The 26,589-nt window shown below is 44.3% G+C and overlaps 1 protein-coding gene across 1 annotated transcript in view; it reads right to left on the bottom strand.

Moving 5' to 3' along the window:
• Window positions 1-496: 496 nt before the first annotated feature.
• Window positions 497-26,589, bottom strand: part of DRG2 (developmentally regulated GTP binding protein 2) — a 34,521-nt gene continuing 8,428 nt past the window's right edge. The window contains exons 6-13 of the mRNA XM_073636373.1: window positions 25,217-25,289; window positions 21,332-21,422; window positions 16,117-16,214; window positions 11,760-11,836; window positions 8,071-8,159; window positions 4,703-4,761; window positions 2,964-3,017; window positions 497-1,105 (exon numbers count right to left, since the gene is read on the bottom strand). Of these exons, the coding sequence (XP_073492474.1) occupies window positions 1,019-1,105; window positions 2,964-3,017; window positions 4,703-4,761; window positions 8,071-8,159; window positions 11,760-11,836; window positions 16,117-16,214; window positions 21,332-21,422; window positions 25,217-25,289 (628 nt within the window). The 3' untranslated portion in view covers window positions 497-1,018. The remainder of the gene's footprint in view (window positions 1,106-2,963; window positions 3,018-4,702; window positions 4,762-8,070; window positions 8,160-11,759; window positions 11,837-16,116; window positions 16,215-21,331; window positions 21,423-25,216; window positions 25,290-26,589) is intronic.

Below are 26,589 nucleotides of genomic sequence, written 5' to 3'. Positions count from 1 at the left end.
TCTTCCGGAGGTCAAGTAAGGTGTATGTATATTTAAAATATATATATTAGTTTTGGCTATAATTTGGAAGTAGTGGAACCTCTGGATATTTGGATCGGATTACCCGCTTCCTATACCCCCAAAACATTTCTTTTTTTCGTGAAGTCCTAGTGCCAGTCCAGTGATGTCCCCGTAATTTCATCACCATCTTCTGTTGGCAGCGAGCATTCTTTCAGGACTGAATGGCACTCATGTAAAGATGTGTGAGTGCCACTCAGGCCCTGGAGTACTTTGAGCCCAGCCTTCATGATGGCACGTCCCCTAGGGGAGGAGGTGTGAACGACAGGAAATGGGCAAAATGATATTGCCATGCAGAACAAAAGGAGGAAGTCAAGGACAGCATTGGAGAGAAGAGAGGGTCAGTAGAACTTGGGAATATTTTATATATAAAAAAAAAAAAACAAAAACAAAAAACAAAAAACACACATCTGTAAAAGGCATATATAGAGACACACAATTACCAAAGTGCAACTTTTTTATTTGCATTAACTCAAAGAAATGGTCACACTGGGGTTTTTTTTTTTACTAAAAGCTAGAGAGGGCAAAATTAGTCACATTTCTGGATAGAAACCAATCAACTTCTAACTTCAGCTTGTTCAATTAAGCTTTGGCAATAAAACCTGATTGGTTTCTATGCAGAATTGTGACTAATTTTGCCCTCTTTAACTTTAGTAAAAAAAAAAAAAAACCCTAGTGTATTTGTTTGCTAGAATAACAGTCACCTGAATTTCCAGTGAAGGACTAAGCATTCTGTTTCTAAATGGCGTTACTCCAGAATGCTGCCATGTATTGCATCAGCATTTGCCTGGGGTAATTTGTGACGCAGCAGCCATCTTTATCCCAGAGCCGCACAGCCAGCCACATGAAACTTGAAGGGGGTTAGAAGATTTTGCAGAGATGTTTATGGTTTCTTGGCTGGAAGGTGTAACATGACAAATAAAATGGCTTCTGTACATTTGCTGAATGGAGTGGCTCCGTCTTATTTCTTGACTATCTGGATAACATCTTCATGCTCCATGTTGTGGGTGAGGCCTACTCTCTGAGGGCTGTATTTGGTGCTGGTCCCCTGCAAGAGACATAATTAGAGTCTAAGAATAGGTGAAATTAAAAACAAAAAAATCAACATATGGGACTTAAACTTAGGCTGGCCATACATTATATGATTTTTCTTTGGATTTACCAACATTTTTCAATTTGTATGCAATCAGGCAGGCCCTTGCACTACATACTTGAAGGTAAATCTAAAGGAAATTGAATGAGAAAATTGCATAATTTATTGGCAGCCTTAGGCAGGTTGCAACTCGTGGTTGCAGGAAAGAAAATCCCAATCCCCCCCCCACTCTCCTTCCCCCCCTCCCTCCTTTTCTACATTGACAGGGATGGAGGTATTGGACCTTACCAGGCCATGTCCTCATACAAAGTCCCAAATCCTAATTCCTCTCCTTTATTGTAAAACTTGCACTACATAGTTGAAGGTAAATCTAAAGGAAATTGAATGAGAAAATTGCATAATTTATTGGCAGGTTGCAACTCGTGGTTGCAGGAAAGAAAATCGTTTGATTTCCCCATCAACACAGCCAGTGTTGATGTGGGAATCCCACCCATGGACCTTTCGTGTTCTCCTGAGGGAGGAGGGTGGTAAACCGTCCCTCCCAGCGAACACAGTGATCATTGCTAGTGGCTATAGCCGCTGGAAATATTTGCATGTAAAAAACCGACATGCTGGTTGTACCCAAGTTGATTGATGGATCAACTTGGGTACAATCAGCCTGCCCATAAATGGCTTGAATCTCGGCTTGTCCCTGCTGAATCGGGCCGAGATTCAAACCATCTATGGCTGGCTTAACAGTCAGTAGACATGCCCCTTGTGCCGACTCCTCTTCTTGTAGTTGAAATCGTTCTCTGTCCCTGCCCCCCCCCCCACTTTCACCCCTGTAATTTTCCAGTGCGGGGGGGTTAATGAAGGAAGGGACTGTCGCAGGCTCTCATCAAAAGAGCTCAACTATTCCCACTCTTCCTGCCTTGCTGCTCCGTTCATAGAAGCCATACTAGAGAATCTATGAATGGAGGGCAGGCAGCTGATTGATAGCTCAGCCCCCTCCATTTATTGTTCCTGTTTCATTCATAGAAGCTGCAATATGGCTTCTATGAATGGAGCAGCTAGGTGGAAATGGTGAGCATAGTCTGGCTCTTTTGACGAGAACCTGTGACAGCTCCTTTGTTATTAACCGCCGCTACACTGGAAGATCACGGTGGTGGTGGTGGTGGTGGTGGTGGTGGGGGGTTCAGGGTCAGAAATAGATTTCAACTGAAAGAAGATGCATCAACACAAGGGACACATCCTACTGACTGTAAGTTAAGTCCCTTGTGCTGATTTTTCTGTTTTTAAGTTAAAGCAGAGTTCTACTTAAAAATAAAAAAAATTTAAAAGTCAGCAGCTACAAATACTGCAGCTGCTGACTTTTAATAATCGGGCACTTACCTGTCCCAGGGTCCAGCGATGCAGGGGAATGAAGCCCCGCTCGTCTCCCCCTCCTCTCTGCAGCGTCGGCATTGTCACTGTGGGCGCCCGGCTGTGGCTTCACAGCCGGGCACGCAATGCGCATGCGCGAGCCGCGCGGCAAGCTGTGACTGGCTGGGCAATCATCTGGGACCTGTGACATTTCCCAGATGATTGTCGAGAGGGAGTGGGGAGAGGTGAACTGACTTCTGGCTCCGCGGAGCCCCGAGAGGAAGTGGGAGCTGGAACCCTCTTTTTAGAGGGTTTCCGCTCCCCCCTCCAAAAAAACGACATGCGAAATGTGTCATGTCAGGGGGTCACCTTCCCTTAAAGCGGAAGTTCCATTTTTGGGTGGAACTCCGCTTTAAGCTACATATAGGCTTTAAAGGGGCAGTTAGGGTTAACTGTTGCGTGAGACACTTACCCAAACCAAAGCGTATTTAAACTGACCAGCAAGGGTCCGGTGAATCTGATGACACTGAAAATGTAAACAAAGCGGGTTTAATAGTGGGTCAAAGGGCAGGAAAATGAAAATACTGCACAATAATGAGGCTGTGACAGACAGAAAAATGCAATTTTAAAGGAAATGTGTTAACACATTTTAGTTAGTTTACTGTTAAAAACATTTTAATTTATTTTATATCAAATGAATATAAAATATTACTTCTGAACATTCAATTTTACTACTTTGACAGCATGCAGCAAAAGCCATAAATAACAGCAGTTATCACCCAGCTAACAACAGCTGATATGCTCTGGGACACATTTGGATGGTGGAGGAAGTCAGAATATACATGGTGCAGACAGACTTCCAGAGGCGGGACAAAAGTTTGTCTGGTTTAGTCCGTTGTTTACAGGGTACCCTAAAAGCTTACAGGCAGTGCTGGGCCTTCTAAAGAGAAAGCCTAGCATGGTTTGGAAACTAAGACTTATAGATGCACCCGGTGTTACAACACTTATTGGGTTTACCCCCTACATTAGCCAGTCAAAGATATGGGCAGCAAAGAAACCAATCTACTGATCGGCACTCTGCCTCTGATCCAAGCAAGTAACAGGCTGGGTGGTTTTAGGGTGCCTATTTATTAAGGCCTTGTTCACATAGGTGTACGGATTGGTGCGCCCATGTGAATAAGGCCTTATAGGAAAGTTCTTGGTCTAGCAGCCTTTTCATAAAAATAAATGCTCAGTTTGATCAACAGTTCATGTTTTTTTCCCATGCAGAGGGGAAGATGGGGCCTTACTCTTCCAGCACTTCTGAATCAGAAGGGGAATACACCGGTAAATAGGATTTTTAGCTTGTTCAATCAACTGATCCTCCATGCCGAACAGTTGGCTGGAGGCTGACTGCAGGAACATGACCCAATTTGACTGAAAAAAAGCTGATGGGTTAGCTGTCATTTTAAAGTGGTTGCAAAGTAAACCCTTACAACACACTTTTTGCTACAGGAAAGCCTATAATAAGGCTTACCTGTAGCTACCCCGGATATCCCTGTATTTGCATGTGCCGACATCATCGTACGTGCCGTTGCTTCAATGAGTGTGCCGTTACCGGCGGCTCCCATGCGCATGCGCGGGAGTGACATCATCGCGGCTCCAGCCAATCACAGCGCCGGAGCCCGCGATACCCGGAAGTAACTCCGGGAGCGATGTTGGCCGCCGGAGCGGTGCATGAGGACGGCTGCAGGGGCTTTGATCCCAGGTAAGTAATTCATAATGAACTAGTATGCTATGCATACTAGCTCATTATGCCTTTGTCAGTTTTTTTTTTTGTCCTAGGGTTTACAACCACTTTAAGGTCTATTTTCATACAAGATGTGCACAACTTTCCTTTGGGGATTCACACATTTCAACCCAAATAAAAAAAATGTGTGGATCTTGGGTGAAAGTTGTTTGAATCATGGATGAGAACATTTATATATAGACCCCTTTGTGTCTAAAGTCAGCTATTTGGTTTATGGAAGTTCAGAACTTATAATTTGCTCCAGGGAAAGAAACGGGTGGAAGCGCAGGTAGGTGTGTTGGAGTGTACAACGTGGATAAACTTATATCATAATAATATACCAGTCAATACAAATACGTATTAAACATTGTAAAACCACCATTGCATCATGAACAGATAACATCTTATAGTCTTAATTAAAAGAGCAACAAATATATACTGACCACATGTTCCACAGAAGCCCCCTTTCTGAGGATAATTGCATCTGAAAAGTCCGGCCTCTCTGTAAGGAAATAGAAAGGAAATTCTCCTTGTAAGTCGCATTGTAAATATGACCCAATTTATTCAGGTAAGATACAGTGTTTCACAAGATGCAATTTCCCTGTGGTCAGAATGCACCAATTTAATGTCAGGGTAATTGGGTGAGTTTTCTGGGTCATGTGTCTAGGTTGGATTTGCAAGTCAATCCAGCTGTAAGTGAGGTTGGGGCGTTTATCAGTTGTTTTGACTGTCTGTCATCATGTATATGCAGGCCCTTTACCTTCCACCCACTAGCCATGCCGTGTAAATGGCTTCCTGCATCCGACAGCCTTCAAAGCACACAAATGCATGTTAAAGTAAGCCTGTCATTTTGCCCATTCAGGGCCACCTGTTGGTGCCCTCAGAGATATCTAGAATTTTTTTTGATGGGGGGGGGGGGGTTAACATGGGATCTACCCATCTTTGTTCTATGCAGTGAATGGCACCTGTGTTGTGGAAAATTGCCAGGTTAAGATACAGTCGATGGGAGGTAAGTATTTGCCCCCTGTAAGCTTTGGCCCAGGCCAACATAGCGCTAACAATGGGCTTTCTACCTGCTCAGATAGGCAAATGGGTGGTACAGTGGAGGTAAACAGTGGCTGCAAAGAAGATGGGCTATCAAGAGAAGCTGGTATTTTATGTGTGTTTTGGTTCTTAAAATGTCAAAAGATGAGCATAGGTGGTATAAATGTCTTTAAGGTAACCCGGTAATTGCCAACAGCAACATACTAAAGTTTTAAAAACAGGAAACTGAATACACTATCCTTGGCACAGCTTCTTAGGCCTTGTTTTAGAGCAATGTGCTATTTCAAGCATCCACAGTGGCATTCCCTCTTTTTGTACTTGTATGTTGTGCGGTTTGCTAAGAATAATTCTAGGTATATTATACATAATTACACTGGTCCAGCGTAGAGCAATGCAACTATGTACAGTATCTCGCAAAAGTGAGTACACCCCTCACATTTTTGTAAGTATTTTATCATATCTTTTCATGTGACAACACTGAAGTAATACAAAATCATACTTGGGGGGCACACCCTATAAATGCGTGAGTGAAAGAAATGTTTGTGTTATTATTCATATTTTCTGAAAAATGGCCAAGAAATCATAAATTCTGCCAGGGTATGTAAACTTATGAGCACAAATTATATTATATTATAATATATATATATATATATATATATACACACATATATACATATACACACATACATACACACACACACAGTATCTCACAAAAGTGAGTACACCCCTCACATTTTTGTAAATATTTTATTCTATCTTTTCATGTGACAACACTGAAGAAATGACACTTTGCTACAATGTAAAGTAGTGAGTGTACAGCTTGTATAACAATGTAAATTTGCTGTCCCCTCAAAATAACTAAACACACAGCCATTAATGTCTAAACCGCTGGCAACAAAAGTGAGTACACCCCTAAGTGAAAATGTCCAAATTGGGCCCAAAGTGTCAATATTTTGTGTGGCCACTATTATTTTCCAGCACTGTCTTAACCTTCTTGGGCATGGAGTTCACCAGAGCTTCACAGGTTGCCACTGGAGTCCTCTTCCACTCCTCCATGACGACATCACGGAGCTGGTGGATATTAGAGACCTTGCACTCCCCCACCTTCCATTTGAGGATGCCCCACAGATGCTCAATAGGGTTTAGGTCTGGAGACATGCTTGGCCAGTCCACCATCTTTACCTTCAGCTTCTTTAGCAAGGCAGTGGTTGTCTTGGAGGTGTGTTTGGGGTTATGTTGAAATATTGCCCTGTGGCCCAGTCTCCAAAGGAAGGAGACCATGCTCTGCTTCAGTATGTCACAGTACATGTTGGCATTCATGGTTCCCTCAATGAACTGTAGCTCCCCAGTGCCGGCAGCACTCATGTAGCCCCAGACAATGACACTCCCAACACCATGCTTAACTGTATGTAAGACACACTTGTCTTTGTACTCCTCACCTCGTTGCCGCCACACACGCTTGACACCATCTGAACCAAATAAGTTTATCTTGGTCTCATCAGACCACAGGATATGGTTCCAGTAATCCATGTCCTTAGTCCGCTTGTCTTCAGCAAACTGTTTGCAGGCTTTCTTGTGCATCATCTTTATAAGAGGCTTCCTTCTGGGATAACAGCCATGCAGACCAATTTGATGCAGCGTGCGGTGAATGGTCTGAGCACTGACAGGCTGACCCCCCCCCCCCCCCCCCCCCTTCAACCTGTGCTGGCAGCACTCATATGTCTATTTCCCAAAGACAACCTCTGGATATGACGCTGAGTACGTGCACTCAACTTCTGTGGTCGACCATGGTGAGGCTTGTTCTGAGTGGAACCTGTCCTGTTAAACCGCTGTATGGTCTTAACCACAGTGCTACAGCTCAGTTTCAGGGTCTTGGCAATCTTCTTATAGCCTAGGCCAGTGATGGTGAACCTTGGCACCCCAGATGTTTTGGAACTACATTTTCCATGAGGCTCAACTACACTGCAGAGTGCATGACCATCATGGGAAATGTAGTTCTAAAACATCTGGGGTGCCAAGGTTCACCATCACTGGCCTAGGCCATCTTTATGTAGAGCACGATTTTTTTTTTTCAGATCCTCAGAGAGTTGTTTGCCATGAGGTGCCATGTTGAACTTCCATTGACCAGTATAAGAGAGCGAGAGCGATAACACCAAATTTAACAACTTCAGTGATCTCCACTTGTTTCTGGGTCCTGTGCTCAGTGGCTGTCCTGAGGGAGGCTCAGCATGGGCACAATTTAAAGAATGCCTTGCATTTTCTCAATGAATGCAAAAGGTTCTCTGTTTAGAAACAGAGAGAATGATGCTACCGCCCTGCTTCTCTGCTGTGTACAATCAGAGAATGCTTTGCATTCATTGAGGAAATGCAAGGCATTCTTTAAATGATGCACATGCTTAGCTGCTGACCTTCTGTATTCCCAATGCATCAGGCTGACTGCTTAGCATGGGATTCGGAAGCAAGTGGATATCACTGAAGTAGCAGTTTCTACTTCAGTGGTTTCCAGCTTTCAGGGAAATTACTCAGGTATGGTATATACTGAATAACATTGGTCCAAGCTGGATCAATGTAACTATGTATAATATAGCATATCTGGAATTATTCTTTAATAGGCCATCTCAGTACGTTCTAGGATTGGGCTCAGGTAATCATAAAAATTTTTAAAAGACCTGTAAATGTCCCCCATATATGCAGAGTGATAATATCACACTAATAGAGCTACAGGATGAAAGAGTGAAACTAAGATAAACTTGTAGAGGTTACTTACGCCCTCGCTTTTTGGTAAAGATACAGGTGAGTGCCAAATATTCCCACAGAGTTTCCAGCAAAAAGTCCAGATTTAGCTTCATCCCACAACTAAGGAAGAAACAAGAGGAGATGTTTAGGAAACATTCTCAAACACGTTGGTGGCACAAGAGCTGCAACTCTTTTCTATTCCAGAAAGGGCACCATCTGCTTAATTGTTTTTATTTCACTATTCCTGTGTTTGTCTGGGTTTCCTTCAGATGCTTCCATCCAAAATCTAAAAGCAGGTTAAAATAGAAGTAAACCAGAAAAAAAAAAAAAAAAAAGGGCCCCTGTAGGAAAATGTCACAATGTGTTAGTATGCACTGTCACTGCTGTTGGCGATTCCATCTTCCCCCGGTCTTCCTTATGAACAGTGGAGCCGCGATGATGCCACTCCCACGCATGCACATGGGAGTCATGGCCATGGCACAAAGCTCTGAATAGATGGCACCGTCCATTCAGAGCGCAGTGCCTGTGATGTCACCAGCTGTGATGTCTCCTAAACAGTACACAATTGGGAAATATTGACTGTACCTACAGGTAAGCCTTATTACAGGCTGACCTGCAGGTATAAATCAAAAGGTGGACTTTACTACCACTTTAAAGGGTTAGCACAACCAAAAGTGATATCTGGTAGATGCTGGAGGGGTAAACCCCCTCACACTTTCAGGGGCTCTATCGGTAAGATCTCTATGCCGAGATCCTGATGTTGCACTCCTGCTGTGCCCATTATGAACGCTTCTCATTTTCCCTGTTGGATTTTGTATTTATTTTATATTATGGGGCATGTAAAAGAAGGAGCTGGGATACACAAAGAAACCGGCTGACATTCAGTGTGTACAGCCCCCTGTCAGAGCACAATAGAACAGAAGGAGAGATCGCTGTACTAATATGGATTGTTAGTACAGCGCCTCTGACTTGAGGTGTCAGTTCTTTTTCCGTTCAGCCCGCTGAAGTACACGATTAGTGTGTACTAGGCTTAAAGCCTAATGATGTTGGGCAACATCGGCCAGTTCAGTAAAAACTGGCTGACATTCGGCCCGTGTGTACGACAGCCGGTCTGTCGGACAAGCATGCTGAGAAAACCAGCAGCCGACTGGCTCCCGATTAGCGCTTTCAGCCAATGGCAGGGGAGATCTCTGTACTAACATCGGATTGTTAGTACAGCAGCTCCGACCGGAGCTGTCAGTGGTGTGTACTAGGCTTAAAAGGGGTTGTAAACCCCCAGCCCCCCCCCCATTTTAATTACCTGAGCCCCGTATTTCCGTTAGCGGGGTCCTGGCACTTGATTGGATAGACTGATAGCAGCGCAAGCCATTGGCTCCCGCTGCTGTCAATCTGATCCAATGACGCGAGGGGCGGGGCCGAGTCTGGCATTCATGTCTATGGACGCAAATGCTGGACTCAGGAGCACACCCGCAAGGTGACCCCCCCCCCGGAAGAGCGCTTCTCCTAGGGAGCTCTGATGCGGGGAGGAGCCGCCAGGAGACCCCAAAAGACAAGGATTGGGGGCCACACTGTGCAAAACGAGCTTTATTTAAAAAAAAAAAAAAAGTCTTTACAATCACTTTAAAGTAGAACTAAAAGCAAAACTGTTTTTTTAGGTTTGGATAGAGTGGAGAGAGATTAGAACCCCTGTCTGTGCCCCCGTTAAAGGAGATTCACCATATTTGTCCTGTTTATTAATATCATGTAAAGTAAAAGAAAATCTTAAATTTTGGGTTGTCCCTAGAAAAGTAATAGAGGGGAAATCTTCCAATGGTTACACTAGTTCTGGTGACCTGGGGGGTGCCAAAGAAATTACCCTAATTTGCAGGGATTTCCTCTCACTTCCTGTTTGGCTATGGGACAGGAAGTGAAGGGAAATATTCACAATGGGACACAGATGGCGAAAATAAACCTTACAGGGGTTATAACCCTCCCTTACTCTATCCAAAATGAAAAAAAAAGTTTTGCCTATAGTTCTACTATAAGAATGAAGGAAGCTTATTTACTGTTAATATATATATATATATATATATATATATATATATATGGGAAGCTTCGGTGTGCATACAGTGGCACCGAATGACACTTTAACAAAGTGCAATTATCTGCATAGAGATTCCAGCCTCAGCAGCAGCTATCCCCTGGGAAGCAGAAAATGGAAGCCTTGGAAAGGTATTAGCAGTCTCAGGCTTAGCAAAGCACCTAAAAAAAAATAATAAAAAAAATAAAATAAAGTTGTCTCAGCTAAATTTAATAAAAGAAATGGAAGTATCATCTGTCCAAAAAAGGATTTGGAAGGAAAAAAAAAAAAAGTCATTCCCACATTCCCAAAATTTGTGGGTGGAAATGCATGTTTAACCCTTTCATGACTAAGCCTATTTTTGAAATTTGGTGTTTACAAGTTAAAATCCATATTTTTTGCTAGAAAATTACTTAGAACCCCCAAACATTATATATATTTTTTTAGCAAAGAATCTAGAGAATAAAATGACGATTGTTGCAATATTTTTTATCACACGGTATTTGTGCAGCGGTGTTTTAAACGCAAATTTTTGGAAAAGTGACACTTTCATGAATTTTAAAAAATCCAAACAGTAAAGTTACCCCAATTTTTTTGTATAATGTGAAAGATGATGTTACGCCGAGTAAATAGATACCAAACATGTCACCCTTTATAATTGCACGCACTCGTGGAATGGCGACGAACTACGGTACCTTTGAATTTCCATAGGCGACGCTTTAAAAAAATTTTACGGTTACCAGGTTTGAGCTACAGAGGAGGTCTAGAGCTAGAATTATTGCTCTCGCTCTGACGATCGCGGCGATACCTCACATGTGTGGTTTGAACACCGTTTACATATGCGGGCGCGACTTCCGTATGCGTTTTCTTCGCTGCGCGAGCTCGCGGGGACAGGGGCACTTTAAAAAATTTTTTTTTTTTTTTTTTTATTTAATTTATTTATTTTTGTACTTTATAAATTGTGTTTAAATTTTTTTTTTTTTTTTTTTACTTTTATTGCTGTCACAAGCAATGTAAACATCCCTTGTGACAGTAATAGGTGGTGACAGGTACTCTTTATGGAGGGATCGGGGGTCTAAAAGACCCCCCATCCCTCCTTTACACTTCAAAGTATTCAGATCGCCGAAAACGGCGATTCTGAATACTGTGTACTTTTTTAAATTCGGCGCCATTGGCAGCCGAGTAAACGGGAAGTGACGTCATGACGTCGCTTCCGCATTTACAAGAAGAAGGCTGGAACGAAGCCGCTCGCAGCTTCGTTCCAGTCCGCCCCCAGCCGCCGAAGGCAGCGGACCGGACACCGGGCCTCCCGATCGCACGGGAGGCCCGGTAACAGCGGCGGGAGGCGGCGGGAGGGGGGGGATGTCCCCTCCCGCTCCTCCGGTATAACAACCGAGCGGCTTTTAGCCGCATCGGTTGTTATATTCGGGTAGCCGATCGCCCGCTGTAAACAACGGTACCGGGATGATGCCTGCAGCTGCGGGCATCATCCCGGTATAACCCCGGAAAGCCGAGGACGCATATATGCGTTCGGTCGGCGGGAAGGGGTTAATTCAGCTTTCTAAGTACAGAAAAAAACTGAAAGCCAACCGACAAAAAACAAAGTTATTCAGGCACTTTGATAAGCAGGATTGATCGTATGTCATCAGCCCTGAGCTCACCTGATTACCACGCTGTGAGGTTGCCTGGCCAATCTGTCCACTTCCTCCATGGAGATCTGATCGATTTTGTTATATACCTGTAGAAACAAATCAGAGACTACTAAAAGGACCACCAACCTTAAAGGGTATGTAAATTCTACCAAGAAAATTCTCTTGTTTGCTCTGTTAAATATATCATGTAAAGTATTATGTTTTATCAGTACAGTAAGTGCAAAAATACATGTTGATCCTGCCAAAAACTTGTAAGCTGATAACTTTCTGTATTCTCTGTCAACTCAGTTATCATTGTTCCCAATACTAAGTGAACTACAAAATACCTTTCTTTATGTTATGGACATGATGAAAGAGGGAGGTGTTCTATAGACATAACACTTTGCCCTAGGATGACAACACTGTTTATCCAAAGATACAGTACAGAATCACGTCAGTTTATCTTCCCCACTTAAAAGTACACTATATTACCAAAAGTATTGGGACGCCTGCCTTTACACACACATGAACTTTAATGACATCCCAGTCTTAGTCTGTAGGGTTCAATATTGAGTTGGCCCGCCCTTTGCAGCTATAACAGCTTCAGCTCTTCTGGGAAGGCTGTCCACAAGGTTTAGGAGTGTGTCTATGGCAGGGGTCTTCAAACTAAGGCCCTCCAGTTGTTCAGGAACTACAATTCCCATCATGCCTAGTCATGTCAGAGTTTTACAATGCCTCATGGGACGTGTAGTTCCGCAACCGCTGGAGGGCCGCAGTTTGAAGATCCCTGGTCTATGGGAAGGTTTGACCATTCTTCCAGTCAAGTTCCTCCTCTCCAAACTCGCTCATCCATGTCTTTATGGACCTTGCTTTGTGCACTGGTGCGCAGTCATGTTGGAAGAGGAAGGGGCCATCACCAAACTGTTCCCACAAAGTTGGGAATGTGAAATTGTCCAAAAAGTCTTGGTATGCTGGCGCCTTGTTTCCTTCATGGGAACTAAGGGGCCAACCCCTGAAAAACAACCCCACACCACAATCCCCCCTGCACCAAATGATTTGGACCAGTGCACAAAGCCAGGTTCATAAAGACATGGATGAGCGAGTTTGGGGTGGAGGAACTTGACTGGCCTGCACAGAGTCCTGACCTCAATCTGAAAGAACACCTTTGGGATGAATTAGTGCAGAGACTGCGAGCCAGGCCTTCTCTTCCAACATCAGTGCATGACCTCACAAATGGGCTTCTGGAAGAATGATCAAACATTCCCATAGATACACTGCTAAACCTTGTGGACAGCCTTCCCAGAAGAGTTGAAGCTGTTATAGCTGCAAAGGGTGGACCAACTCAATATTGAACCCTACGGACTAAGACTGGGATGCCATTAAATTTCATGTATGTGTAAAGGCAGGTGTCCCAATATTTTTGGTAATATAGCGTACTATTTCTGATGTGTGTGAAACACAAAAATCAATCCTCATTTTTAGACGGTTTGACATTTCTGTGTAATGAAAGCGGAACTCAACCTTTCCAAAGCTGCTGAGTCCTGCTAAAAAAAAAAAAAAAATTGTTAGCAATCCTTATCCTTCCTCTTTTCCAGGAAGGGCTTAACAGTCCAGTTCACTTTCCCTACTGCGTTCCCTCAAGGTGTATCAATCTCACTCAAGGAGACGCGACCTCTCAGCCATGTCACTCAGTGACAGCTGAAACCCCTGATCAAGGAAACCTTCCAGGACAAATTACATCTAAAACATTTATGGTGACCATTAAAAATATATAAGGATTGCCATAAACTTTATATTAAGCTTGCAGGTCCGGGGTGCTTTCCATACATTAGTGGGACCTCCACACTCAAACAAGAACCCAAACCTTTAGTAACAATCCATGCTCAGGGGCATAATACCACTTTAACTGCTTTAAAGTAGTTTTAAACCTTCTTTTTTTTTTTCTTATAAAAATAATAAACATGCCTATACTTGCCTGCTCTGTGCAATGGTTTTGCACAGAGCAGCCCCGATCTTCTTCTTCTGGGGTCCCCCGCCGGCGCTCCAGGCTCCTCCTCTTCATCAGGTGCTCCTATGGAAAGCCGCTTTCCCTGGGGGCACCCGTGCGGGCTTGCTCCCTAGTCTCGCTGCGTCTATTGACACAGACAGCGGGACTCGGCCCCGCCCCCTGCGCCACTGGATTTGATTAACAGCTGCTATAAATCAGTCCAATGAGCAGAGAGAGAGCAGCTGGTGTCGCTGCGCTCATCCCCATCGCTGGACAGTATTGGGCTCAGGTAAGAAAAGGGGGGGTGCGGCAGCACAGGTTTTTCACCTTAAAGGGGTAGTAAAGGTTTGTGTTTTTTCATCTTAATGCATCCTATGCATTAAGGTGAAAAAACACCTGTCAGTGACCAGCTTCCCAGTTTTACTTACCTGAACCTTCAAACTTGTCCCACGGGGACGCTCTGTTTCTCTGCTAGGGGGTTCTCGGCTGTTGATTGGATAAATTGATAGCAGCGTAGCCATTGGCTCCCGTTGCTGTCAGTCAAATCCAATGACGCGAGCATCGGGGGGGGGCAGGGCCGAGACCTACCTTCTACGTCTATGGACGCCGAATGCTGGACTCGGGAGCGCGCCCGCAAGGTAACCCCCGAGAGTGCTTCTCCTAGCGGGTTACCTGATGTGGGGAGGAGCCGAGAGAGCCGCCGAGGGACCCCAGAAGAGCAGGTTCAGGGCCACTTTGTGCAAAACGAGGCAAGTATGATATGTTTGTTATTTAAGAAAAAAAAAAAAAAACATGAACCTTTAGTGTCACTTTAATGTATAGAATGCATTAAGGTGTAAAACCTTGAGGCTTTAGAATCACTTGAAGAATTCCAGGTACGGATATTGTTACATTGGTCCAGCTTGGATCAATGTAACTACGCATATACCATACGTAGCTGATCCCCCTGGAAGCTGGAAATCTCTGTATAGGCACCGCTACTCCAATGATCTCCACTTGCTTCTAGGTTTCCAAGCTGAGCAGCTGCCCTGCTGCATTCTGAACACAGGAGGTCGACTGCTCAGCATGGGTTCCATTAGGGAATGCTTTTGCTTTTCCCTCAGCAAATGCAAAGCATTCCCTGATTGGACACGTTGGCGAGGTAGGGACAGAGATGTCACACTTTCCACCTTGTTCAATCAGAGAACACTTTGCATTCATTTAAAAAAAATGCAAAGCATTCTCTGAATGGTGACCATGCCAAGTGGCCAACCTCCTGTGTTCAGAATGCAGCAGGACAGCTGCTAGGCGTGGGACACAGAAGCTGGTGGAGATCATTGTAGTAGCGGTGTCTACTTTAGTGATTCAGTTTACATTTTGATCTCTCCTGCTGCCTGCGCCACTCAATGCCCCTCTGATCCGGAGAAATTGTCTTCTGAAGTCCTTTAGGAAACCAACACTTCTGGAAATGTTGATTTCCCGGATCCCTTGCAGCTCTCGCTGGTTCCTCCATCAGGCCTCCACTTATTACAGGGTACAATAGTGACAAGGTCAGCAGGACCAGTGAGAGCTGCTTCAGGGGAACCAGGAGGCTGATAATTCTGGCAATGTCAGTTTCATCGGAGGCATCAGGATTTGTCAGGATTAGAGCGTTGATCGGCAGCAGGAATGGTGAGAACTTACACTTTTCTTTTACAAGTAAAGCTTATTTTAAATGTTTCTGTACAGCAACAGGGTCACCTTAAGCTCCTCTTAGGACCAAGTCACAAGTGCGATCTTGTAGGAGCTACAGAACCGCTTGCTTGCTACTAGGAAAACTGAAGAGCCGTCAGTGATGGGTTTGTGTCACAGAGACTTCAGTTACAAAGTCTATAAAGATATGGATGAGCGAGTTTGGGGTGGACGAACTTGAACTTGTCAGTGCCAGACCTCACAAACACGCTTCTGGAAGAATGGTCAAACATTCCAATAGACACACTCCTAAACCTTGTGGATAGCCTTCCCAGAAGGAGTTGAAACTGTTATAGCTGCAAAGGGTGGGCCAACTCAACATTTGGGATGCCATTAAAGTTCATGTGTATGTTAGGGCAGGCGTCACAATACTTTTGGTAATATAGTGTATAAAGGGATGCAAGTTTTGGCATTCTTATTTACATTTCTGGGATTTGGCAGGTACTTACAAAGAGCCTGCTACATGTTCCTAGTAAGATAAACTTTCAGGAGGCTTCACGTCCATGGCCTTGGTTCAATACCTGCAAAACCAAAGCATGTAGGAACCTGCACTAAGGCTTGCTACAATCTCTTTTAGTGTAATACTTGGTCTGGGGTGAATTTCTTGCATCTGAAGAAGGGACATCACAATAGGAATGTACTTGTCAGTCTATAGAGTTGAAATCTTGTAAATAGGAAGTTTGGACTTACATAGAGGCAGGGCATGTACACCCTGTTCCCAACAATGACATCAATGAAGTCATCCGGACTGCAGTCTTCTCTGAACAGGATCTCTGCATTAAATATTTCTGGAAAGGCAAGTTAAAGACTGTTCTACAGAATAGGCCTCAATGAGGGCAGATGTGACCACAAATGGCCACCTGTTTTGGGGAAGAGGACTCAGTGAAAACAGGACACAAAAGCAGTGCTGTTTCCTATTGTGATCAATGAGATATCCTGTTCTGTTTTCCCAGTAAATAAAGGAACCAGACAGGTCACTATGGCAAACAACTCTGCTGTCTACCTCAAACATGTCCATTAATGCATGAATACATAAAGCAAAATCTAATAAAAGGTTAAAAGAGAAGTTTTTTTTTTTTTTGATTCATACTTACCTAGGTGAAGGCAGTATCAGTCCAATGCTGCATCTGTCCCCCGGCATCTCTGCACTGAAAACCGAGCGATAGAACACCGCCGACCGCTCGGTTCTGACAGCTCCCCCGAGCAGGGAGCTGGCGACTGTCAATCAACATCTCTCCGCTCCGTCCCCTACTTGCTCACTGGAGCGCTGGGCTGTGGAGGGGCGGGGAGCGGCCAGCTCAGGCTCTCAGTGGCTCGCTGAGAGGCTGAGACGGGTGTTAGTCCAGGCATTGTCGCGATGACGCAGTGCCTGAAACAGATTTCTGTGACATCACAGAACGAATTGCACTCCTGTGATCCATAGGAGAAGCATACTTCTCCTTTAACAAATCAGCACTGCTTCCATGACTTGCGACTTTGTATCTAAAATAAAAGTACAAAAAGAAGGCTTCCCCGAAAACCGGGTAGTTGATACCTCTCCCCCTCTTCTGATCCTGGCTCCATTAAAGTGGGAGTAAACTCCAACGCATGAATTTTACCTATAGGATAACAAAAAAAAAAAACACAGAACACCTGGAGCGCTGCGAGTCTATGGGCCAAGTAGAGTGCTCTGATGAGGAGTAATCAGATAAGAGGATTATACCCAGTGCAGCCAGCACAGCATGGAAAGAGATACGTTACCAGTGACCTCAGAGTGGATAAGAGGGAAACAATCATCCGGAGAGGCTTGTCTGGAAATGGTTTGAACATCAATCACCATACAAGGAAATGGAGGGGAGAAAATTCAGTTCCCAGAGAGGGAGCGTACTGGCTGCTGGCAAAACCTGCCAGCTCCAGGTGGATGCCACAGCTATGACATCACTGCGCCTTCTGTGATGTCACTGCTGTGCCAGAGATGAAGGGGAAATGTGTCCTGAAGTCAGTATTGTAAGCGTTCACTGTTCTGTTGCCGTGACTTACACATTTCGCGCGCATGCGCTTTGTCAGGACTTTGACAACGCTCATGCGTGCGAAACATGTAAGTCACGGCAACAGAACAGTGAACGCTTACACAACTGACTTCAGGACACCTTTCCTCTTCATCTCCGGAACAGCAGTGACATCACAGAAGGCGAATAGGCCGTGCTGAGAATATCGATCCTGCTCGGCTTGGTTGTTCCCTCTGGGGCCGTTTACATCACACAGGTTGCCTTTCTATCCATCCTACTGACCACCATCCAGCCGTGGCATCCACCTGGAGCTGGCAGGTTTTGCCAGTACGCTCCCCTCTGAGAACTGAATTTTCTACCCTCCATTTCCTTGGATGGTGATTGATGTTCAAACCATCTCCAGACAAGCCTCCCCCTTATCCACTCTCAGGTCACTGGTAACGTTCACTACCATTTATTTTAAACTTTGACTGTTCAACCATTTTATAACTTTATGGAATAAATAGCATTGTTTATGCATACAGTACTACGTTGGAATTTATTTGATCATTCTTTCAGAGCGCTGCATTTTGTGTTTTTTTTTTTTTTCTTTACTTATAGGTAAGCCTATAATAAGGTACTGTAAACATCTCCTAAACGTCCACCATTTAGGAGATATTTACTGTAGATGCAGCTGGTGACGTCACCGGGGCATGCGCTCTGAAGGAACGGTATACCCGTGCTGTAAACAGCGGCTCCTGTGCGCATGCAGGGGAGTGATGTCATCGTGGCTCCGGCCAATCACAAAGCCAGAGTCTGCGAACCCTGAAGGCAGACCGGGTCAGGTCAAGATGGAAGCACCTTAAGCGGTGACAGTGCGCCTCTGGAGGGCTTTATTTTAAGGCAAGTTTCACATAATGTGCTAGTATGCGATGCACGCTAGCACATTATTGCAGGTTTTAAAACAAAAAAAAAGCCAGTGGTTTACTTCCACTGAAATAAAAAGCCACCACCTAAAAAATCTTTAGCATCCAGCGAACTTTTGGGAGTGTGCCGCCGCTCCACATGGTGACAGAATGACAACACAGGAGCAGGTTAGTATTGCCCTGGTTTTAATAGTGATCCTGGCAAGTTGCTACCAGCGACAGGATTATTAGTGTGGCCTGAGAGCTAGCATTCATCTTAAAGTGGTTGGAAAGGTTTTTTTTTTTTCAAATGAACATTACCTGCTCTGTGCAAGAGTTTTGCACAGAGCAGCCCCGATTCTCCTTTACTGGGGTTCCCCGGTCGCACTCCTGGCTCCTCCTCTTCATCGCGTGTCCCCACGGAGAGCCGCTTTCCATGGGGGCACTTGTGTGGGCGTGCTCCCAAGTCCTGCTGCTGCATCCATTGACACAGACAGCAGGACTCGGACCTGCCTCCAGTTCCCATGTCACCGGATTTGATTGACAGCAGCGGGAGCCAATGGCTACTGCTGCTATCAATCTAGCCAATGAGGACCCGAGACAGCGGCTGGAGCTGCTGGGCTCGTTACTGGAAAATTCAGGTAAGTAAAAGGGGGGCTCTGGGGGGCTGCTGCAGCACAGGATGTTTTTCACCTGAATGCATTCAGGTGAAAAACCTTGAGACTTCACAACTCCTTTAAGCTGACCACTGTAATCATCTACTGAAATAGCTAAACTTGAAAAAATGTGTACCAAAGTATACACGGATCTCACATGCTTTGAGAAAAAAACTTTCATATTCAGTTGCACAGGATTTTTATAAAGCTTAAAGTCATTGTAAACGATCACCTTGTAAAACAACTCATTCATTTAAAAAAAAAGAAATGAAAGGCAAAACATTTATGTATAGATCTAAAAAACAAAACAAAACAAAAAAAAAAAAACACACATTATAAATCTTTTTTTCCCCCTTTTTTTTGTTAAGTGATCACATTCCCTCTGTTCTCAGCTGCATAAGAGCTGCGGGAGGAGAAAAAGCAGCACACTGAACTTCCCAGTGAATTGCTGGGCAGGGGGATGTGTCAGGACAAGACTGATCATTGCCGGAGAACAGGCTGCGTTCCCAGGATAGCTAGAGAACTGACCACGGTGTACTCTCCTACTTAGTGTGGTCAGTTTTTATTAGAAAAGCAGAGGGACTGGCAGGAACTTTTTCATGTAATTACATGGTACAGCAGGCACATATCAGGAATATGAAATGTAGGGTTTACATATTCTTTAAAGTGGTATTAAACCCTTGTTAAGAAAAAACAAATCTAGCAGCATACTTTATATCATTCCTAGATGTCCTTTTTTTTCCATGCAGGCTGTTATTTCCGCAAACAAATTCTGTATACTGAATTTCCATCTATAGGATGGCTACGCTGCTTTGCAGAGTATCGTGGGGTCACTCTGGATCCTTCAGCATAGCCTCCCTTACATGTACGCTCCTGGCCGAGACACGATGCTGTGTGTGCCCAGACAGCACCAAAGTCTTACTTTTGCCAGACAGCTTTGATTGACATATGAACACGCATGCGCTTAATCTAAAAGGTGCAAGGGATCATGGGACATGTAGTCCCTAATCATGAAGCAAAATGAACTTTCATCAATGCGAACAGTACGGGCTCCCCAAGTGGAAGCTCCGGGAAGCGCAGAGAAGAAGGTCGAGTAATTCGTTTATCAAAGATTGAAAAGTGAGCGTTTGGGGTCCAACTGAGAAAAAATACTTTAAAGTCACACTTTATTGGTGGATCAAAAGAAAAAAATAAAATATTGCAGTGAGGGTTTATTAGTACTTTAACGCGGAACCCAAAAAAGAGAAGTCCTGTTCTTCCTCCTCCTCCCCCCATCCTCCATCAGTTTTGGCACTTAACTTGTTTTTGACAGGTACCCGCTCCCCCATTTCAGGTCAGATTGCTGCAGGGGAGAGGAGGAAGCACAATCAACGGCTGGGCCATTGGAGCCTGTGGGTAATGTGACAGCCCCTGGAATTCCCAGCCATTGTCAAGCGCTCTATCACACAGGGAAGCTGGAGCTGGAAGATCATGTGACTGGACCAGAACAGACTAAAAATGATCAGTACACAGATCTTATTTACACAGGGTAGGCAGGATAGGTATGATGAGGGGGATGGGAACATATTTAAAGTGGTATTAAAGGCAGGTTTTTTATCTTAATGCATTCTATGCATTAGGATAAAAAACTTTATGTGTGCAGCAGCCCCATCTCAATCCAGCAATGTTGCACGAGAGCCTCGGCTGTCCGGTGGACTCTCCCTCCTCACTGGCTGAGACTTAGCACCGGGCACCATTGGCTCCTGCTGCTGTCAATCAAAGTCATGAAGCCAATGAAAAGGGATGAGGGGCGGGACCAAGCCCGCAGCTCTTTGTCAGAATGGACACACAGAGCAGCATCTCGGCTCGGGTGCCCCCATAGTATGCTTCTTGCTGTGGGGGCACTCAGCAAAAGGGAGGGGCCAGGAGTTGCCGGTGAGGGACCCCAGAAGAGGAGGATCTGAGCTGCTCTGTGCAAAACCAACTGCACAGAGCAGGTAAGTATAACATGTTTGGTATTTAAAAAAAAACAAAAAAAAAAAAAAACAAAGACTTTAATATCACTTTAAGAATAGTTGGTGTTAGTCTTGAATTCCACTTTAACTTTACTTATTGTATAGAGAAATCTTTTTAATGGTCGGTGAATTTTAACAGATGAGTCTACATGGGAATGCTTGGCATAAACTGGCACCTATGCCATACACCAGTTTGTAATTAAACAGTACATGCAAATCCCTTCAATTCTGCTAATGAACAATTCACAACTCTCCTTAGTAAAAGGTATGATCATTTCTTTTGCAGCTGACAACAGAAACAATGTTTTGCATCAAATACTTGCACCGCTTTGTGGTATTTTGTTATCCTTTTGTCCCTTTATGATTTTTGTCAAAAAGGATACTATATTCATGAAGAATGAGTTGCACCAGTTTTTCGGAGCACTGAGTAAGAGGTAAAGTAGAGTTGAATGAGATTCCTCCTCCTTTCTTGGGCTGCAAGCAAAAAAAGATGACGTAGATCAAATTAGTCATTACATACATAGATGAATTACTCATTACATAGCTCTTCTTTGGCTAAGCAGATTTAATTTGTAGGAAAAAAAACACCCAAAAAAGGACTGTCCAGATCCTCATTAATTTAGTCCTTTTAAAGCGATTGTAAAGGTTGTTGTTTTTTTGTTTTAAATAACAAACATGTAATACTTACCTCCTCTGTGCAAGGGTTTTGCACAGAGTGGCCCCGATCCTCCTTTTCTGGGGTCCCCCCGTGGCGCTCCTGGCTCCTCTTCGGCGAGTGCCCCCACAGAGAGCCGGAATTTATGGGGGCACTCATGCGGCGCGTCCTGCTGCTGGGTTCATTGACACAGACAGGGTTGCGCCGATAACATTTTTGAGCCGAAAAATCAAAGGAAAAGTTTGGAAAACTTCGGCCGGGCGGGTGATAAAATGAAAGGTTAATGTGTTTCTCACCCGAACAGTTTGCACTGGGCTTATGTGACAAATTAATCAATTTTTCATTAATTTTATGTCAGTTGAACAATTTATCGATCAAATTTCGGTCATTACATGATGGCAAAATCGTTTGCTCTCAGGACCATGTGTTCATTTTTCGAAAACTCGTTCGAACGATTTTTCGACAGGTGTATGGTTAGCATTACTGTTTGGCTCAAATGGAGGGAGGATTCTTTTACAATAAAGCCTTGGAACATTTTATCAGAGAGCACTTAGATCTGTTCTCTCACTTATATTTCTCTGGGGGAATCGTTTTGGAGATCCGGATATCCATTTCCTGATGTACTTTTATCCTTCATGGGATATGCGCCGTTGACCACCTGTTAGGTCAGGGGTCCATTTTATGATGTGAATGAAGCGAACGCTTTGACGGTGGAGGGATTGTCACGAGATGCATTTGCTCTCTGACTCCTTTTCAAACACGTGCATACTCTGCTAATGCCATCTGGGCCTTTAAGTTTACCTTTTTATCATTGGACTTTGTGCTGTATCTTTTAAAGAGGTTGTAAACCCCCCGTGTTTTTTCACCTTAAAGTGGAATTCCACCCACTTTTACAACTCTTCAGCATCCCTCACTAAACTGTGCACTGTAAATGAATTGGATATTTTTTTTCTCAGCACCTACTGTATATCTGCTGTATTCATTTTTCACTTCCTCCTCCCTGGCCGCGGCCCATCGCATCATTTCCTGTTTGCAATGCCTTCTGGGAAGGGGCGGCAACTTTCTCCGACACTGCCGTTGCTATGGAAACCTGACCTGAAAAATATTACACTGCTTGTGCTGCACTGAGCATGTGCGAGATCTGCAAGGATGAGATCCAGGAAGAAATACAGTCTGGCTTCAGATGCCCACACTTAAGATGGCCACGGCCTGCTGTAAGTTTATAAAATAACAAACTACTGCTATAAAATAACAAAACAGACCTTAGTTTACAGACTAACTTTACTAGAATACATTAAGCTTGTGTATTATAGAGGTATTTTTATTTAAAAAGTATAATTCCTGCCGGAACACCACTTTAATGCATCCTATGCATTAAGGTGAAAAAAATTCTGTCACTGACTGGCCCCCCAGCCCCCCCCCCTTTTACTCATCTGAGTCCTGTATTCCCCCGCTCTTCCTCTCTGCCCGGGGTTCTTGGCTCTTGATTGGATAGATTGATAGCAGCGCAGCCATTGGCTACCACTGCTGTCAATCAAATCCAATGAAGCGGGTGCCGGGGGGGCGGAGCCGAGTCCTACATTCAGTGTTTATGGACGCTGAATGCTGGACTCGGGAGCACACCCGCAAGGTAACCCCCCAGGGAGAGAGCTTCTCCTAGGGCAGGGATATGCAATTAGCGGACCTCCAGCTGTTGCAGAACTACAAGTCCCATGAGGCATAGCAAGACTTTGACAGCCACAAGCATGACACCCAGAGGCAGAGGCATGGTGAGACTTGTAGTCTTGCAACAGCTGGAGGTCTGCTAATTGCATATCCCTGTCCTAGAGGGTTATATGATGCGGGGAGGAGCTACCAGCGCCACCGGGGGACCCCAGAACAGGTGGATCAGGGCCATTCTGTGCAAAATATAAAAATAAAAAAAAACAAATGCCGTGTACACACGACTGGACTTTTCGACCGGACTGCTCCGACAATCCAATCGTGTGTGGGCTTCATCCGACCTTCAGGGGACTTTTTCTGTCGAAAATCAGACGGACTTTAGATTTAGAACATGTTTCAAATCTTTCCGACGGACTCGAGTCTGATCGAAAAATCAGTTTGTCTGTATGCTAGTCCGACGGACAAAAAACGACGTAAGGGCAGCTATTGGCTACTGGCTATGAACTTCCTTATTCTAGTCCGGTCATACATCACCATGTTCAAACAACCGGACTTTCGAACGGATTTTAATCCGTTCGTGTGTGCGCAAGTCCGGTCGTTCGCAAGTCCATCGTAACTCCGTCGAAAGTCCGTCGGACGTTTGATGCTGAAAAGTCCGCCTGTGGGTACACGGCATTACAATCACTTTAAGTTTTGATTGTTTTCTTGCGCTGTACTTTCTCTATATTGTTGTTATACAAAATAAAATTGGCTCAAATCGCACTGCAAAGAATCGAATGCGACTTAAACAGGAATGCGGTCCGGTTCCTGTCCAAATCGCATTCGGTTTTCCCCACTGCTCCTGTATGAACCCAGGCTTGTCATAGTGATTTAAGGGTTCACACAGGAGCAGTGGGGATAACAGCATGCGATTCAGAAAGGAATCGTACCGCATTCCTGTTCAAATTGCATGCGATTCGAGCCCATTCATTTTGAATAGGTTCAAACCGCAAGCAAAGGTATCGGCAAGTACTTGACTGAAAGTATCGGTACTCGCCGGCAAAAAAACGGTATTTTGGTGCAGCCCTATTATATATTGCATTATACCTCTTAAAGCGGAACTGTCCTCATCTCCACTCAGACGCTGCGGTGTCCCAGAGCTCCCTTACTGGCTGCTGACATCTTTGGACAGTTTTCCTGACACCTTCAGCCATTTTCACTGGCCAGGCCGGGATGACATCACTCCCGCACTTGTGGCAGATGCCAAAATTGTACACTGAGCTGCGTGTGAGCACCTCGATGTACAGAGCGCACAGGCAGGTAAAAAAAAAAACTTTAATGCAGAAGAAAAATAGCAGGTCTCTTCTGCATTAAAAACCTGCCTGTTCACTTTTTTTTATATATTACAGTTCCAAGAGACATGATCATTTTCTGCTGCAGTTATATAACACATACAGGTCTTGTCCCTCCCCCCCAGCCTGTGACTGAAAAGTTTAGGAGAAGCAGCAGACTGATGAACTTATCTCTATGCTCTTTCCTCCTATCAGCATGCTCATTGGTAGTGCTTCAGCACAAATGATTGGCTCCTGTTAGGGATGGGGGTGGGAAGTTGAATAAGCAGCACTTTCACTTTTAAGTGAAGGTCCGCTTTAAATCAACTACTCTTTTCATTTTATACTTTATCAAATTCATAACTTGTTTCTTTTACTTATATTAGGAGGGTTGTTTCTATATACTAGAAATACATTTCATATTTATACTATTGTGTAATTTTATGGAATGTCTTATGCACCCACTGGTGTATCATTAAACCTAATATTTCAACCGTTGATTTTTTTTTTTATATATGAATATTATGTGTGAATACTGGAGAATAATTTTATATGGCTTTGTCATTAGGACTTATTTTAGAACTAGAATTAGAATCAAGTCATCTGACGGGGACAAAGTGCATTATAAGCCGATCACCCACCTTGAAATATATATTAGGCTTCGCCTTGTTCAGTCGGATGCCCACCGATTCCAACTCTTTCTCCAGCAGAGATCTGACACAGAAAAAAACATGACATTTAAAAAAAAAAGGTTTCAGTTGACTATGACATTAAACAATATGTAAACCCAGCATTTCATATTCCTGATATGTAACTGCTGTGCCATATACTTGTATGAAAAACTATCCTGTTCTCTTTGTATTGCTTCCTTTGTGTGAAATCCCTGGTGTTTCTGCCAGTCCCTCAGCTTTCCTATTAAAAACTAACCACACTAAGCAGGAGAGCAACACCCTGGTCAGTTCTCTAGCTATGTTGTGAACTCTGTGTACTCTCCTCCAATCATCAGACTTGTCCGGATACACCCCTCCTGCACAGGCTTTCACTGGGAAGCTCAGTGTGCTGCGGTTTCTCCTTCCCCAGCACTTATGCAGCTGAGAACAGCGAATATGTAATAACTTATAAAATTGGGAAAAAGGCTATTTATGTTTTTTTTTTATACCTATACACATTTTATTTCTTTTTTTTAAAAGGAAATGGGTTGTTTTACAAGGTGATCATTTACAATCACTTTAACCACTTGCCGACGGCTGGCAGTCATAGGACATCCTGGGCTTTCTGCGGGGATATCTGAATGATGCCTACAGCTACAGACATCATTCAGATGCCAGCTTTTTCAGCTGGCGATTCCCTACACCATTATAATGATCATAGCAGCTGGTAAGCCGGTTGATCGTTATTACGGGCGGCGAGAGGGGACATCCGCCCCCTGCCGCCGCCCTCCGGTGCTTCTACCGACTCACCAATGCGATCAGTGAGTCGGAGAACGGATCCGCCGGTCCCCGGATGTTTGCCATAGAGATTTCCAGCGGACCAGATGGTCGTCGGTGTCTCTATGATCGTCGGAGGCCGGGCGCGATGTTATGACGTCACACCCGGCCTCTGCATTCGAACAAACAGCGCCGCCTCGGCTGAGAAGCCAAGATCGTTTTTTGTTTTTTTTTTATTTCAGGCTTCCCAGCCTAGGAGGTGAGATGTGTAAAGAGGACCGATCGTGCCATATTTCTATTACAAGGGATGTTTACATTCCTTGTAATAGGAATAAAAGTGATCAAAATCATCCAGCCCAGGGATCTTTAAACTACGACCCTCCAGCTGTTGCGGAATTACACATCCCATGAGGCATTGTAAAACTCTGATATTCACAGACATGACTAGGGCATGATGGGAATTGTAGTTCCTGAACTGGTAGACCCTAGTTTGAAGACCCCCTGATTCTAGCCTTTTTTCTCCCTGTGTCTCTGGCTAGTGCTTTCAAAAATGGAGACTCAGAAGAATGACTTGTGGGCATTGTCCA

The sequence above is a fragment of the Aquarana catesbeiana genome, linkage group LG06, assembly GCF_042186555.1.
Source record: "Aquarana catesbeiana isolate 2022-GZ linkage group LG06, ASM4218655v1, whole genome shotgun sequence".
Classification (NCBI taxonomy): domain Eukaryota; kingdom Metazoa; phylum Chordata; class Amphibia; order Anura; family Ranidae; genus Aquarana; species Aquarana catesbeiana.
Note: the sequence above shows the minus strand (reverse complement) of the source record. Positions and strands in the feature narration are given on the sequence as shown.